A 12,213-nucleotide genomic window follows, 5' to 3' on the forward strand; every position below is an offset into this window, starting at 1 on the left:
TACGAAGTACTAAGAAAATTCTAAACGATTAAAGCTTATTTCAAACTACCATTATGTTATTATGAAATTGCGTAGTAACAAAAGGGGACAACATTAACGTAGCTATCAGATGACGACTTGTTGTTTTTAAAATGTTTTCTTCCATTTGGCTTCGTATCCTACATGTTACAAAATAATGAGAATCAATGCCAAAAGTCACAATTCTATGAAAAACATCTGACCTGTGCATCGAATAGTCCCATTGCCTTTATACCCCAGCTGGCAGACACATTTGGCCCCATCACCTATCCCAATGCAGACGGCGTGATCAGCGCAGGTGAGAGAGTCACATAAGCTTGAGTTTCCCGTTACCGTCTCGTTCCCTGCAAAGCATATGTGTAAACCCGTTAGCATCCCTGGCTATTGCAGTCAGCTTGCATTCAAAGAAATGTAAAACGTTGAATATGGAATGGAACATGTGAAATTTGCTTGTCAAATGTATGACACAATGACAATGCATTATGGCAAACTAAACCTTATCTTATCAACAATAAACAAAGTTGGGCCTTACCTAAATTCAATACAAAATAACAATGACAAAGTCTTCTTAAAAAAAGTAAGCCCTTGATATAACGTTGCTTTCTACTAGCCAAATGATTTCCTCTACATGCATAAAAACAGTGCCTATAAGATGAAGTTAAACAAAGGATAGCTTTTTTTGCCATACCTATCCCCACGTCTGTAATAGCCACCCCGCCAACAGCCAGTGCCGATCCCTGAGCGGCCGCGATGAGGACCGTGCCGACCTGTTCCTCTTCTGGTGCGTCACTGCCGGCGAACTGGACGCCGATTGAGACATCAACACCTGTGTCTTGCCGACTTCGAACATATGACAAGAAAAGTTTAGCTCAACGTAATAACTTTTGATAAAGGTCCAAATGTAAATAGTTTCATCAGGTTGGTAAATAAAGTCATCATAGCTTCTTTGGGCATGCAATTTTCTCTTCCACCATTTCGAGAGCTGCTCGACAAACTTCGTACCTCCCTGAAGTTGAATTGACAGAGAAGATCACGTGGTTTTGTGAATGCTAGAGAAACTATGGTGACTTAAAAGCAAGTTGTTTCAAAATCTGATCCCATCTTTACAAAAGGATATACCAAGGCAAGACGTTTTACCTGATACGTTGTACTATTACTCCAGAAAATCCTGGGATACTGCTGTACAGGTCCGAAATCTGAAAAAAAACATAGCCATAATTAACTTCATCCTTTTTCTTGCGATTTGGGGAATAAGAGCATGCAATCTGTGAAGCATCATTTTTTAAGTTCAAAAGAGTTCGCTAGCAAGAAAAAACGTAACGACCTACATTACTTCATGTCTGTCGTGTTCCGCCAGTTCAAGTCCGTTCGTTCATTAGTCTGGCGTCGCAAAGTAGACATGACAGATGAAAAATACTAACCGAGGATACAATGTCGGCCTCCAACTCTCTGAAAGCAGTTGAGTTAGGATCGTCGTACGAATCGTCCCATGTAAGAGGTATGGCTAGAGACAGTGTGACCGCGTGGACTGGCGCTGTCAATGGCACACAAGAAAACTACATGAAATATGCTACACAACTTTACTATATGGTACATGGTCTATTTGTTCTGTTGAAACACCAATATAGAATGCAATGCTTAAAACCTTCACTGGATAGGTTTTGAGCAGTCAAATTATTCAATGACGCAATCTGTATGGGCCGATCTGTTTCACACAAACGACATCAAATCCAAATCCAGATTATGCATCGAAGGTAGACAATAATGACGTGATAGTACGTAAAATAAACGCATAAAAAGGGCTAGTAAAGGCTATAATGTTTAGATCAAATATGAAGAGTCAATAAGAAAACAACAAACCACTTAGGTCACTCTTACAAATTGTGGACGGCTACCACTACTTCCTCTGATTGCCTAATGCTACTTTTGCTACAACTACACTGATGTAAACGTCGATATACCAGTAGTGCTGGCGCCTGTGCTTGAGGAGTCCATCGTCGCAAAACTGTGGTCTACAACAGCATATTAGAACATTACAATGTTCCATTATCTTGCAGTTAGGACACAACACCACTTATCCAGATGTAATGGTAGTTCAGCTGATGTTCAGCTTGCATGATGCCATTAATGGTGATGATGAAGTGAACGTTATCGCAATGAGGGAAAAAGTGCGAAGTTGCAAAGCTAGTCGTGCACTTTTACAAGGATGCAAAGCAAAGTGTGCACGTGTGCAAAGATGCAAAACGTTACTCGTGCACGCGTGCAAGGATGCAGAACAAATGGTGTACGTGTGCAAAGATGCAAAACTCCTTGTGCACGTGAGAAAAATTGCAAATCTAATCGTGCACATACGCAGGTTCGAAATGGAACGAGATGGAATGAAATGAAACGGAATGGAAACGAAATGGAGCAGAAATGTGCACAACGTCATATAAATAGTCTACAATTGCAAATATAATTGCACAATACCTTATCAAAACATACGTTAAAATGCCTTACATGAAATGCATTTGACCGGTGAAATACATCTTATGATAAAAACGGCATCCATAAGGTTATTCTCATGGATAGATTATGATAATGGACTTACTCTTACATTGTCTCATTTACCAGGTTATGACCCAAAACGTACCTTTATCACTATCCGTTAAGATACATGTATTAAATGCGGACATATATGGCCCAGTTTATGTTCTTGTTTGGGCATTCAAGTCCAAGATTGCGGCAACAAAAATGTCACATTCACCCGAAAACATGAGTTTCGCCATTCAAAACGACGCATTGTGTGAAGTGATGATATGAGAAGGTCCACGAGACTTAGAAAAGGCACGTCTGGGCTTTATTTAACGAATCAAGACAAACGTTGACAAGATGGGCGAGTTCACTTTCTCGAAATTACTTACAATGCATTTCGTTTCACATGCGTGCTCAAAATCGTGGTCTTTCTTTTTCTGAGGCTAAACGAGCGGCTATCCCCTCACCCTTCACTCCATATCAAGGAATGTCGGAAAATGCAGAATTGATGATGTAACTTTCATGACGCAGCATAGAACTTGCATATGCTTATCTCTCCGTTTTCCGAAGCTGTCAATAACGATCGTAAATCATGCGAATCATTTTAAGTTACTTGATTTGCCATCTATGGAGAATTTGTTTACTAGTAATAGCCACACAAACACAACAAAACGACGTTTACCGCCCGCTTTTTTTGTATTTTAGTCCTAGTCGTGATCTATATCGGCTCATTTTGTTTTTCTCTAAAACCATTGCATTTTCGTTCCATTTCATTTTGTTCCATCTTGTTTCCATTTTTGTTCCATTGTGTACCCTCAGGACAACCCTGTCCTTGTCCAAAGCTGCAAAACTATTCATGCAATTGAGCATATCTGCCATAGTTATACTATACATGCATTTCTGAAAATTGCGCAAAACTACGCGTGCACGTTTGAAAGCCCCGGAACTACCAGCAAGAGTGCAAAGCGTAAGGTACAGAAGCTTACTTCTTTGACAAATGTATCTGCTGCCTTTGCTGCAATCTATGTTATTCCACATGTTTGGATAGTTACTGGACTCCGAGAGGAGAACGACACAATCTTGGCTCGTGTCGGTATCCACCTTTTGTCTAAACAAGTTGAAGTCGCCGAGAGGTGTTCCGTCTTCCCACACGTAACGGCCTTCGCTTTCCATGTCGTTAAGGCCAATCCAGAAACGAGTGGTCTGGTTGGCATTGTTCCTAATATGTACTAAGAAGGCTGCTTTTTTCCCGTCCTTTGGCATCGCGAGGATACCTCCCTCGGCGGCACATGCTTCTCGGGCGCCCATGTAATCCAGCCTAGATGTGAAAACCTTGTAGTATTCTGTTCCGTTCTGGATCCATCCTGAAATACATCTTGACTGGTTAATTCACTTACAAACCTTAACTATCGGTGTGAAGATAGTGACTGTGGTCGAATTAGTTTTGTCTGGATTTTGTCCTACGTAGTTGTAGATCTGGAAGTGACGTCTTATGTTAACGTTGGTCCGGCTCAACTACAGTTCACAACCAGTGTGCTAATACTGGGTCACTTGTGGCGACGTGGTGAGAACATTAGTCCTAGCTGTCAACACAACCGCCGCGGCGTTGCCGTTGGCATTTACATGTGGTAGTTAGTTACGAAACTCGGTGATAGGGACGTCGTGGCTACAGTAGCCTTTGCTGTTGAAGACGACCAAAGTGTATTTGCGGTATGGTGTGGTAGTTAGTGTGTTCATTCTGCCTGTGGGATGTCCTGGCATGGATGCAAGTTTCAGTTTCAGTCTCAGTCGGCCCTTTCGAGATCAATCTTACCAAAGACAATTATAGCGATACTGAATGGCATCAGCAAGGCTTTCATGTCCTCTCCAGCATGGCTGGAATGTAGAGCTTCGACCCCACGACAACACCAGATAAAAGGTCATGCTTCCATATGTTTTGAATGTGTACCCTTACTTGCCACTTGACGGGTAACCAAATAGTGCAACTGGTACAGAATAGGTGAATGGAAACCCCCACTGCGATGGGAAGGTAAGACGACGCATACCTGCCGTGCCTGCCCTTGTGACTACACCAGTCCCCGCAGTTGAGGAAACCACTGCGGTGCTAGCCACTTCGGTCGTCTTACTCACAGCGGTCGGGAGTGGAGACATTGTGGCCACACCAGCTCCTTTTGTTGACAGATCTTCCGTGGTGTTTGTCTCTGTCGTTGGAGAAACCACAGCGGTGTTGCCCTTCGACGCAGTGGTAACTGCAGAAATCTTTGATGGAGAAGGATTCGTTATAGCAGCCCCTGCTAAAATCAAAGTGGCGTCGACCTCTGCTGTTTCATTTGGTGCATTGATCGTTGGCCTGGACGAGGGGGCAGCTGAAGACGTTTCTGTCATTGATGAAACTACTGCGCTATGTGAAGGGGTCGTTGATGGAGGCGTGGTGCGAATAGCAGCTACCGTTTTTGACGAAGCCACTGTGCTGTTTTCGTCTGTTGTATTGTTGGATGCAGGGGCCTTAAGTGAGGATGAGGTCGGAACAGAAGCCATTGCAGTAGACCGAACCACAGCTGTTGTACTGGTCTCTGTGGCCTTTGTCACCAAGGTCGTGGTGGTCGCAGCGGCGCCTGCTGTTGAAGAAGCTATTGAGATGTTAGTCTCTTTCATAGCGTTGTGTGCAACAGAGGTTGATGGTGACAAAGTCGTCCTTGTTGATGAAGAAATGACGGTGGTGGTGGCCTCTGCTTCAGCGTTGACGGCAGTAATCAATGGAGGGACAGTGTTTGCAACCGTTGCAACTGTTGAAGAAGTCACCATGGGGTTCGTATCTGTTTTGTTGTCATGTGCTGAACTTGAGGGTACAACAGCCCCTGATCTGGAAGAGACTATCGTAGTGCTAGCCTCTGCTTTAGTATTGAGGGTAGGGCTCTTTAATGGAGATATAGTCGTTGTGACAGCCCCTGTTGCTGACGAAACCACTGTGTCATTGTCACCTGCTGTTGTGGTAGGTACGGTGCTCACTCTTGGTGACGAGATAGTTTCAGTAGCTGTTGATGAAACAACAGCTGTGTTGGCATTCTCTGTATTGTCAGGTGCAGAAGTCGTTACTGATGAAAACGTATGAGCAACGTTTGTCCGTGTTGCTGAAGTACCCTCTGTGTTGCCGGCCTCTGCTGTGGCACTGGATTCAGTGACAGGGTTCGTTAATGAAGGCGCAGTGCTTACAGCAGCCCCTGCAGTTGAAGAGCCCACCGTTGAGCCAACATTTGCTGTTTTGTTTAATGAAGGTGTCGTCGTTGGAGATGTGGTAAGAGCAACAGCGCCTGCTGTAGAAGGCACTACTGTGGTGCTGGTATCAAGACCGTTGGAAGGAGCCCCTGCTGTTGACCGAACGACTGTTGTGTTTTTACCTGCTGTTGTGGTACGCACAGTGCTTACTTTCGGGGACGAGATAGTTTCAGCAGCTGTTGAAGAAACAACGGCTGTGTTGGAATTCTTCGTATTGCCGGGTACAGAAGTTGTTACTGATGACAACGTACGGGCCACATTGGTCAATGTTGCTAAAGTACCCGCTGTGTTGCTGGGCTCTGTCGTGGCACTAGAGACAGGGTTCGTTAATGAAGGTGTAGTGTTTACAGCAGCCCCTGCAGTTGAAGAAACCACCGTTGTGCCAGCATTTGCTGTTTTGTTTAATGAAGGTGTCGTCGTTGGAGATGTGGTAAGAACAACATCGCCTGCTGTTGAAGGCACTACTGTGAAGCTGGCATCTGAGGTACCGTTGACTTCGGGAGGCATTGTGGCTGAAGGAGCCCCTGTTGTTGACCAAACGACTGTTGTGTTTTTACCAGCTGTTGTGGTACGCACAGTGCTTACTTTCGGGGACGGGATAGTTTCAGCAGCTGTTGAAGAAACAACGGCTGTGTTGGAATTCTTCGTATTGCCGGGTGCAGAAGTCGTAACTGATGACAACGCATGAGCGACGTTTGTCCGTGTTGCTGAAGTACCCTCAGTGTTGCCGGCCTCTGCTGTGGCACTGGATTCAGTGACAGGGTTCGTTAATGAATGCGCAGTGCTTACAGCAGCCCCTGCAGTTGAAGAAACCACCGTTGTGCCAGCATTTGCTGTTTTGTTTAATGAAGGTGTCGTCGTTGGAGATGTGGTTAGAACAACAGCGCCTGCTGTTAAAGGCACTACTGTGGTGCTGGCATCTGAGGTACCGTTGACTTCGGGAGGCATTGTGGATGAAGGAGCCCCTGCTGTTGACCAAACGACTGTTGTGTTTTTATCTGCTGTCGTGTTACGTGAATGGATCGTAGACTGTAGCGCAGTGGCTGTACCTGTTCCTACGTTTGATGAAACCAATGTTGTGCTGGGACCTACGGTATTGTTGGATGCATGAGTCGTTGACAGGGACGTGGTGGGCAAAGCAGCTCCTGCTGTTGACCAATCCGCTGGCCTGCTGGAATCTGTTGTGATGTTTAATGCTGAGGTCGTTAATGGAGTTGTGGTTCCTCTTCCTGCAGTAACAATGGTAGTGCTGACCTTGGTTGTAGCATTGGGTGCCAGCCTCGTTAACGGATGCGTATTAGTTACATCGGCCCCTGCAGTTGAATAAAGTACCGTGGTGCTGGTATCTGCTGCAATGTTAGGAGCAGAGGTAGTTGTTGGAGCGGCGGTTGTTACGGCGGTCCCAGTAGTTGACGAAACTACCGTGGTGTTATCTCCCACTGTGCCTTTGGTTGCAAGAGTTGATTGATAAATGGTAAAAACAGTTCCTGTTGTTGAAGAACCCGCAGTTTTGCTGGCATCAGCTGGAGCACTGGGGGTAGGACTCGTTAATGATGTTAGCGTGCTTGGAAAGGACTCTGTCGTGGAAACGACTGCTGTGTTGAAATCAGATAAAGTAGAACGCGCAGGGGATGTTGATGGAGTCGTGGTGGTTAGAGCAGCCCCTACTGTTGACGAAGTTACAGCGGTTCTGGTCTCTGCTGTTGCGTTGGGCACAGTAGCACCGGTTGTTGAGGAGCCTACCGTGACTTTCGTCTCTGCTGAAGTGTTGGGCACAGGGCTCGTTGATCGAGGCATATCGGTGGCAACAGCCCCTGAAGAAACCGCTGTGGTGTTGGCATTTGCATGTTGTCTATCATTGTCAGATGCAAATGAAACCACGAATACTAAATAGAAACCCATACCATTGCTGGATTAGTTAAACACAGACGACTTAAGATATTTTCTGCGATCGTAAGTGTCTGTCTTTCCCGCATCTCTGTTGACATAGCTATTATTGTGATAGACAAGTGCCTCTTCCATGCATGTTAGCTTTTCCAGTATCTTATGAAAATATACCTTGTATCTTATCAAAACAAATCCAAGACACTTCGCGTCTGATATGATGTACGATTAAGTTGAAATGTTTTTTCAACCATGTTTTGCTGTAATAGCTACTTTGATTTTTCCCGAAACATTTACAAAATCAAAGAAAGATGTCCCGGTCTCACATACAAGATACACCATCTTGTATGTGAGGACTATGTAACAATAATTTGAAATCATATGATACTAAATGAATAAATGTAATATAGGTTGGCAGTGAAAAAGATGAAACGTAGAGGTATGAAAAAGCTTTGGCACAAATTAGACTAGTACGACTGTGCTCCTACACGAGGTAATAGAAATAGGGACAGCGCAGACGCGACCAATGGGTTACACACGATCGAAAGCGCATCAATCGTGCATTTAATATACATGGTGTTACGCAGAAGATTTGGTGCATGAAGGACCGTACAGAGAGAAAAAAAAAAAACTAAAGGATCCCACCTGGCGTTGTAGGTACAGCAGCCCCTGCGGTGGTGCTGGCATCTGCTGTTGCGTTGGTTTCAGGCATCGTTGGAGCAGAGCCTGTGGTTGTAGCAGTCTCTGTTATTGCTGACTTCACTGTGTTGTTGACCTGTACTGTATCGTTGGTGGTCGGACCAGATAATGTTGTTGCAGCAGTCCCTGAGGCTGATGTTGACAAAAGAACAGTGGAACTGTCCTCTGCTGTGGAGTTACGTGGAGTCGTGGAGGTTACAGCGGCCCCTGCTGTTGACCGACCCACCGTGGCGTTGGCCCCTGTTTTTGTATCGGTTGTAAGGGTCGATGGTGCAGACGTGATTGTTTCAGCATCACTTGACGCTGCTGTAGCATTTGGTGCAGGGCTTGATGATGGAGTCGAGGTGGCTACAGCGCCCCCTGTTGTTGACAAGTTTATCGCACTGCTTGCAGCTGCTGTAGTGTTTGGTGAAGAAGTGATTGTCGCCGATGTGGTAGGTACATCAGCCCCTGCTGTAGTGCTGGCTGAAGGAGTCGTTGGTGGAGGCGTGGTGTACTGTATGGCTGTCGAAAAAGAACATCGTTGATATAATGAGCAAACTATGGAATAAGTAAAAAAATGTGAGGATAGTAAGGATGAAACCATTCAATATCGATCAAATTTTCCACACTAGACTAAATTTCAACATACGTATGAGAGCAAATACAGTATATTTCAACCATCTGCCCATACAACAACGGACTGTTCCAAAAGTGTTAAAAGTCACCCCCGTGGGAGTATAGACTCCACCCTTGTGCCAAAGTTTCAGGTCATTCGGCCCCAAAATGACAGATGAATCGATTAAAAGATGGAAAAGGAGAAGAAGGAGGAAAGTCATATCAGGAAAAACATGATATTTGCACCGATTGCACCACACGATGACACTACAGCATCATATTTGCAGTGTTTTCCATTATGGGACTCAAACACATGTAACATATGTAGTTTATGGCAGGTGGAACATTAATCGATACCGATTATGCAAGTAAGCTCATAACTTTCATTATTAATGCAAAAGTGTTACAATTCTTTTAAAGGTTGGGGATAGGCCTGTCGTAGTATATTAATGAAATGAAATGAATGAAGACCTTTATTGTACAATTTTGCCCAACCGAGCTAAGTACAAGTCACAACAAGTCAGGATATATACATATAAAGGTGTCACAAATCTAGTCTAACACAAAAGTTCGGCTTCTTCTCGCTTCTTGGTAATAATGAAAGTGTAGGACTGTATGGGTTTCGCTATTGTCGGTTTGTCAAAACGCATGAAAAATATAAACTTGTCAGTGCTACTCATGTGTCTAATAATAGGTTTTGTGATTCTAGACTAGGTCAATAGTAAATGCTCTGTAATAAAAGGGTAACATTGATTTATAGGGAACGTACAGTAGTCTGTATGTAAAGAACGACATCCAGCAACACTACCCATATGCCAAACATACAAAATACATTTCCGTACCTTCACATCCCAGCAACTCCATTCGGAGACGGAGACCCTGGTATGTGCGAGGGTTCACTCTCAAGATGGACGTGATGATAGGTTGATTGAGGTCATGACGGACCACCGTTGTGCCATCGGAATTTGCATTAAAGATCTGGAGGCAGAGACAAAAGACGCCAGAAAGTTTTAGTTCTTCCTGCAACAACGTTAGGATAGAGTAGTGCCATTTAACTGCTATGGGATGTATGTTCCTTCTTTCCATACGTATGCAAAAATAGGCAAATATATCAAGGATTGCTCGGCTATTAGAAAGAATACCGTAACTAATGATTAACCTACTCCATTGTAATACTATATCAAAGAATTATGTTATCCCTTATCATTATGCTAATTAGGCTATTAAGCTTTATTCCATACCTCTATTTTGTACTTTGTGTAATTGTCGTGCAATAAATTCTTCTATAAAGTTCTTCTATGTTTGATTGTTGAAGACATAGAAAGTCAAACGTCCCTATACCTTGTCGCTGTTGGCTCCACTCTCTTGGAACGTTGACAGACCGTCCTCTGTATCTCCGTAGAGAAGCATGTAGCTCTTGACATGATAACCCCACAAACCCTGTGTCTGGATCCCGGTGATGATGGTTTTGGTGGTAAAGCTGACCTGTAACCACTGGTTAGTGTTGGCGCTGGCTGGTTCCCAGGCACGGGAACCGCTCAGTCGGCCTCTCCAAGCTTCGTATCCAGTCTTATGCGACGATGCTGAGATTTGGCTGTTCGCTATGTTACCGTTCGACATTCCCAGTGGCAGCATACACTCGGATTTTAAGACTAAAAAAAAAGTCAAGTCAAAGTTTATTGCACAACATTTGTAAAACGGGCACAATGTAAGACAAACTTAGGTATATGGTATAAGACAACTGGCTACATAGTATAATAACTAACAACGTAATAATTGGTGTAGACCTAAGGCTATGCAATATTCGATGAAACACAATGTACAATATGAAACAAATCCTGAATGTCGCATATGCACATTAATTTGTATAATTGATGGTAAATTGTATAATTAAACATGGTGACTATATTGATATATTATCCGTGTTACCTTCACATCGTGTCCCGACGTAGTCTAACGTACACTGGCACTGGAAACCGGCAGTAACCTCGACACATGTCCCTAGATTGGCACAGGGTGACGATGCACAGGGGCCGACGTTGTCTTAGAGGGCAAGAAACGTTGTACAATTACACGGAGATTTATCCACTTTGGAGCTAAAGATGCCTCAGCCGTAGCCGTTACGTAAGCTATGCCTCAAATAGCGCGGTGCTACGTGTACATGTCCCGTCCGGGAGATGCTAACCAGTGGCCCGGTGCTACACTGGAGGCAGCTTGGTGCACGGTGCTACATTGAACTCTACCAGCCACCCTGGAAACAATATCCAAGGAGAAGTCCCCAGAAAATACAGTCGTCCTAACGACGTCGTGGCAAATTCTAAGGAAGAAACAATCGACGACTTGGACATCACAATTAACTGCACCCAGTCCATGTTCCTTAGCCAGTACTGACTCAAGCAACTGGATATGATTGGACCATTCCTTGCCTGTTTCCTGATGTTCGGGAAATTTCACAACATAAGAAGCTTAGAGATCCTTACCTGTTGTGGAGGCTACAGCGGCCCCTGCTGTGGACGGCAGCACTGTGCTGGTGAATTCTGTTGAAAGTGTACTGGCAGGAGAAGTCGATTGAGGAGTAGTGGTTTGCACGGCTATTGAAAATGCCAAGTGAAGAGAAGAAAAATTTGAGCGAAATCCCAGATACATACAAAATATTTGTATAAAGTTCAGAAGACGATCGTGTAAATCAGATTACACGTATTATCGCTCTTATTTCATGATGCAGGATGAAGCTTGGGATTCACAGAAGCTAGAGATTCACAGAAACTCACAGGGTCTACAAACTGTTAAGCCTTGTTGACGATTTTCTAAAATTTTGAATTCATGCAAATGACCTCCACATATACATATTCATGCATGGAAGTTCACCTGCAACTAGCTTACACATGTCATTTACCACTATAAGTGGAATTTTCTTAAGCTTTGCAAATTATGTAAATAACTATGTGAATTACATTTCCGTTTCTACTGCAACAGATATCGCCGTGACATAGTCATAGAGGACAAACTTTGGTACGTGAAGTTGAACTGAAATATTATAGAGACTGGATAGGGCAGTACATAAATCGAACCTGTAGTTGTAATTAGATGCTCACCTTGCAGTTGATAGACATTGTCGGCTGTGTCCACGCCCCATACTTGGTTGCTGCTTGAGCTGATGTAAACTTCCTTGAAATTCATACTTCCCTCAATTAGCTCCCAGTTAGTGCCTTGAGGCGTGCCAGC

At 44.0% G+C, this 12,213-nt stretch overlaps 2 protein-coding genes across 11 annotated transcripts in view; both read right to left on the reverse strand.

The window, feature by feature from the left end:
- The window catches only part of LOC118413477, a 150,114-nt gene that overhangs the window by 22,670 nt on the left and 115,231 nt on the right, over window positions 1–12,213 (reverse strand). The window lies entirely within an intron of this gene.
- On the reverse strand, window positions 3,913–7,700 carry LOC118413479 (mucin-19-like). Its single transcript, XM_035816902.1, has one exon. The coding sequence runs from the start codon at window positions 7,603–7,605 to the stop codon at window positions 4,483–4,485; it is 3,123 nt and encodes a 1,040-aa protein (XP_035672795.1). The 5' UTR covers window positions 7,606–7,700; the 3' UTR covers window positions 3,913–4,482.

Source organism: Branchiostoma floridae, chromosome 4 (genome assembly GCF_000003815.2).
Source record: "Branchiostoma floridae strain S238N-H82 chromosome 4, Bfl_VNyyK, whole genome shotgun sequence".
Lineage (NCBI taxonomy): Eukaryota > Metazoa > Chordata > Leptocardii > Amphioxiformes > Branchiostomatidae > Branchiostoma > Branchiostoma floridae.

What these genes read in the sequence shown, in the direction of transcription:
- LOC118413479 (XM_035816902.1), bottom strand. Translation starts at nt 7,605, where the DNA reads ATGCCTCGATCAACGAGCCCTGTGCCCAACACTTCAGCAGAGACGAAA.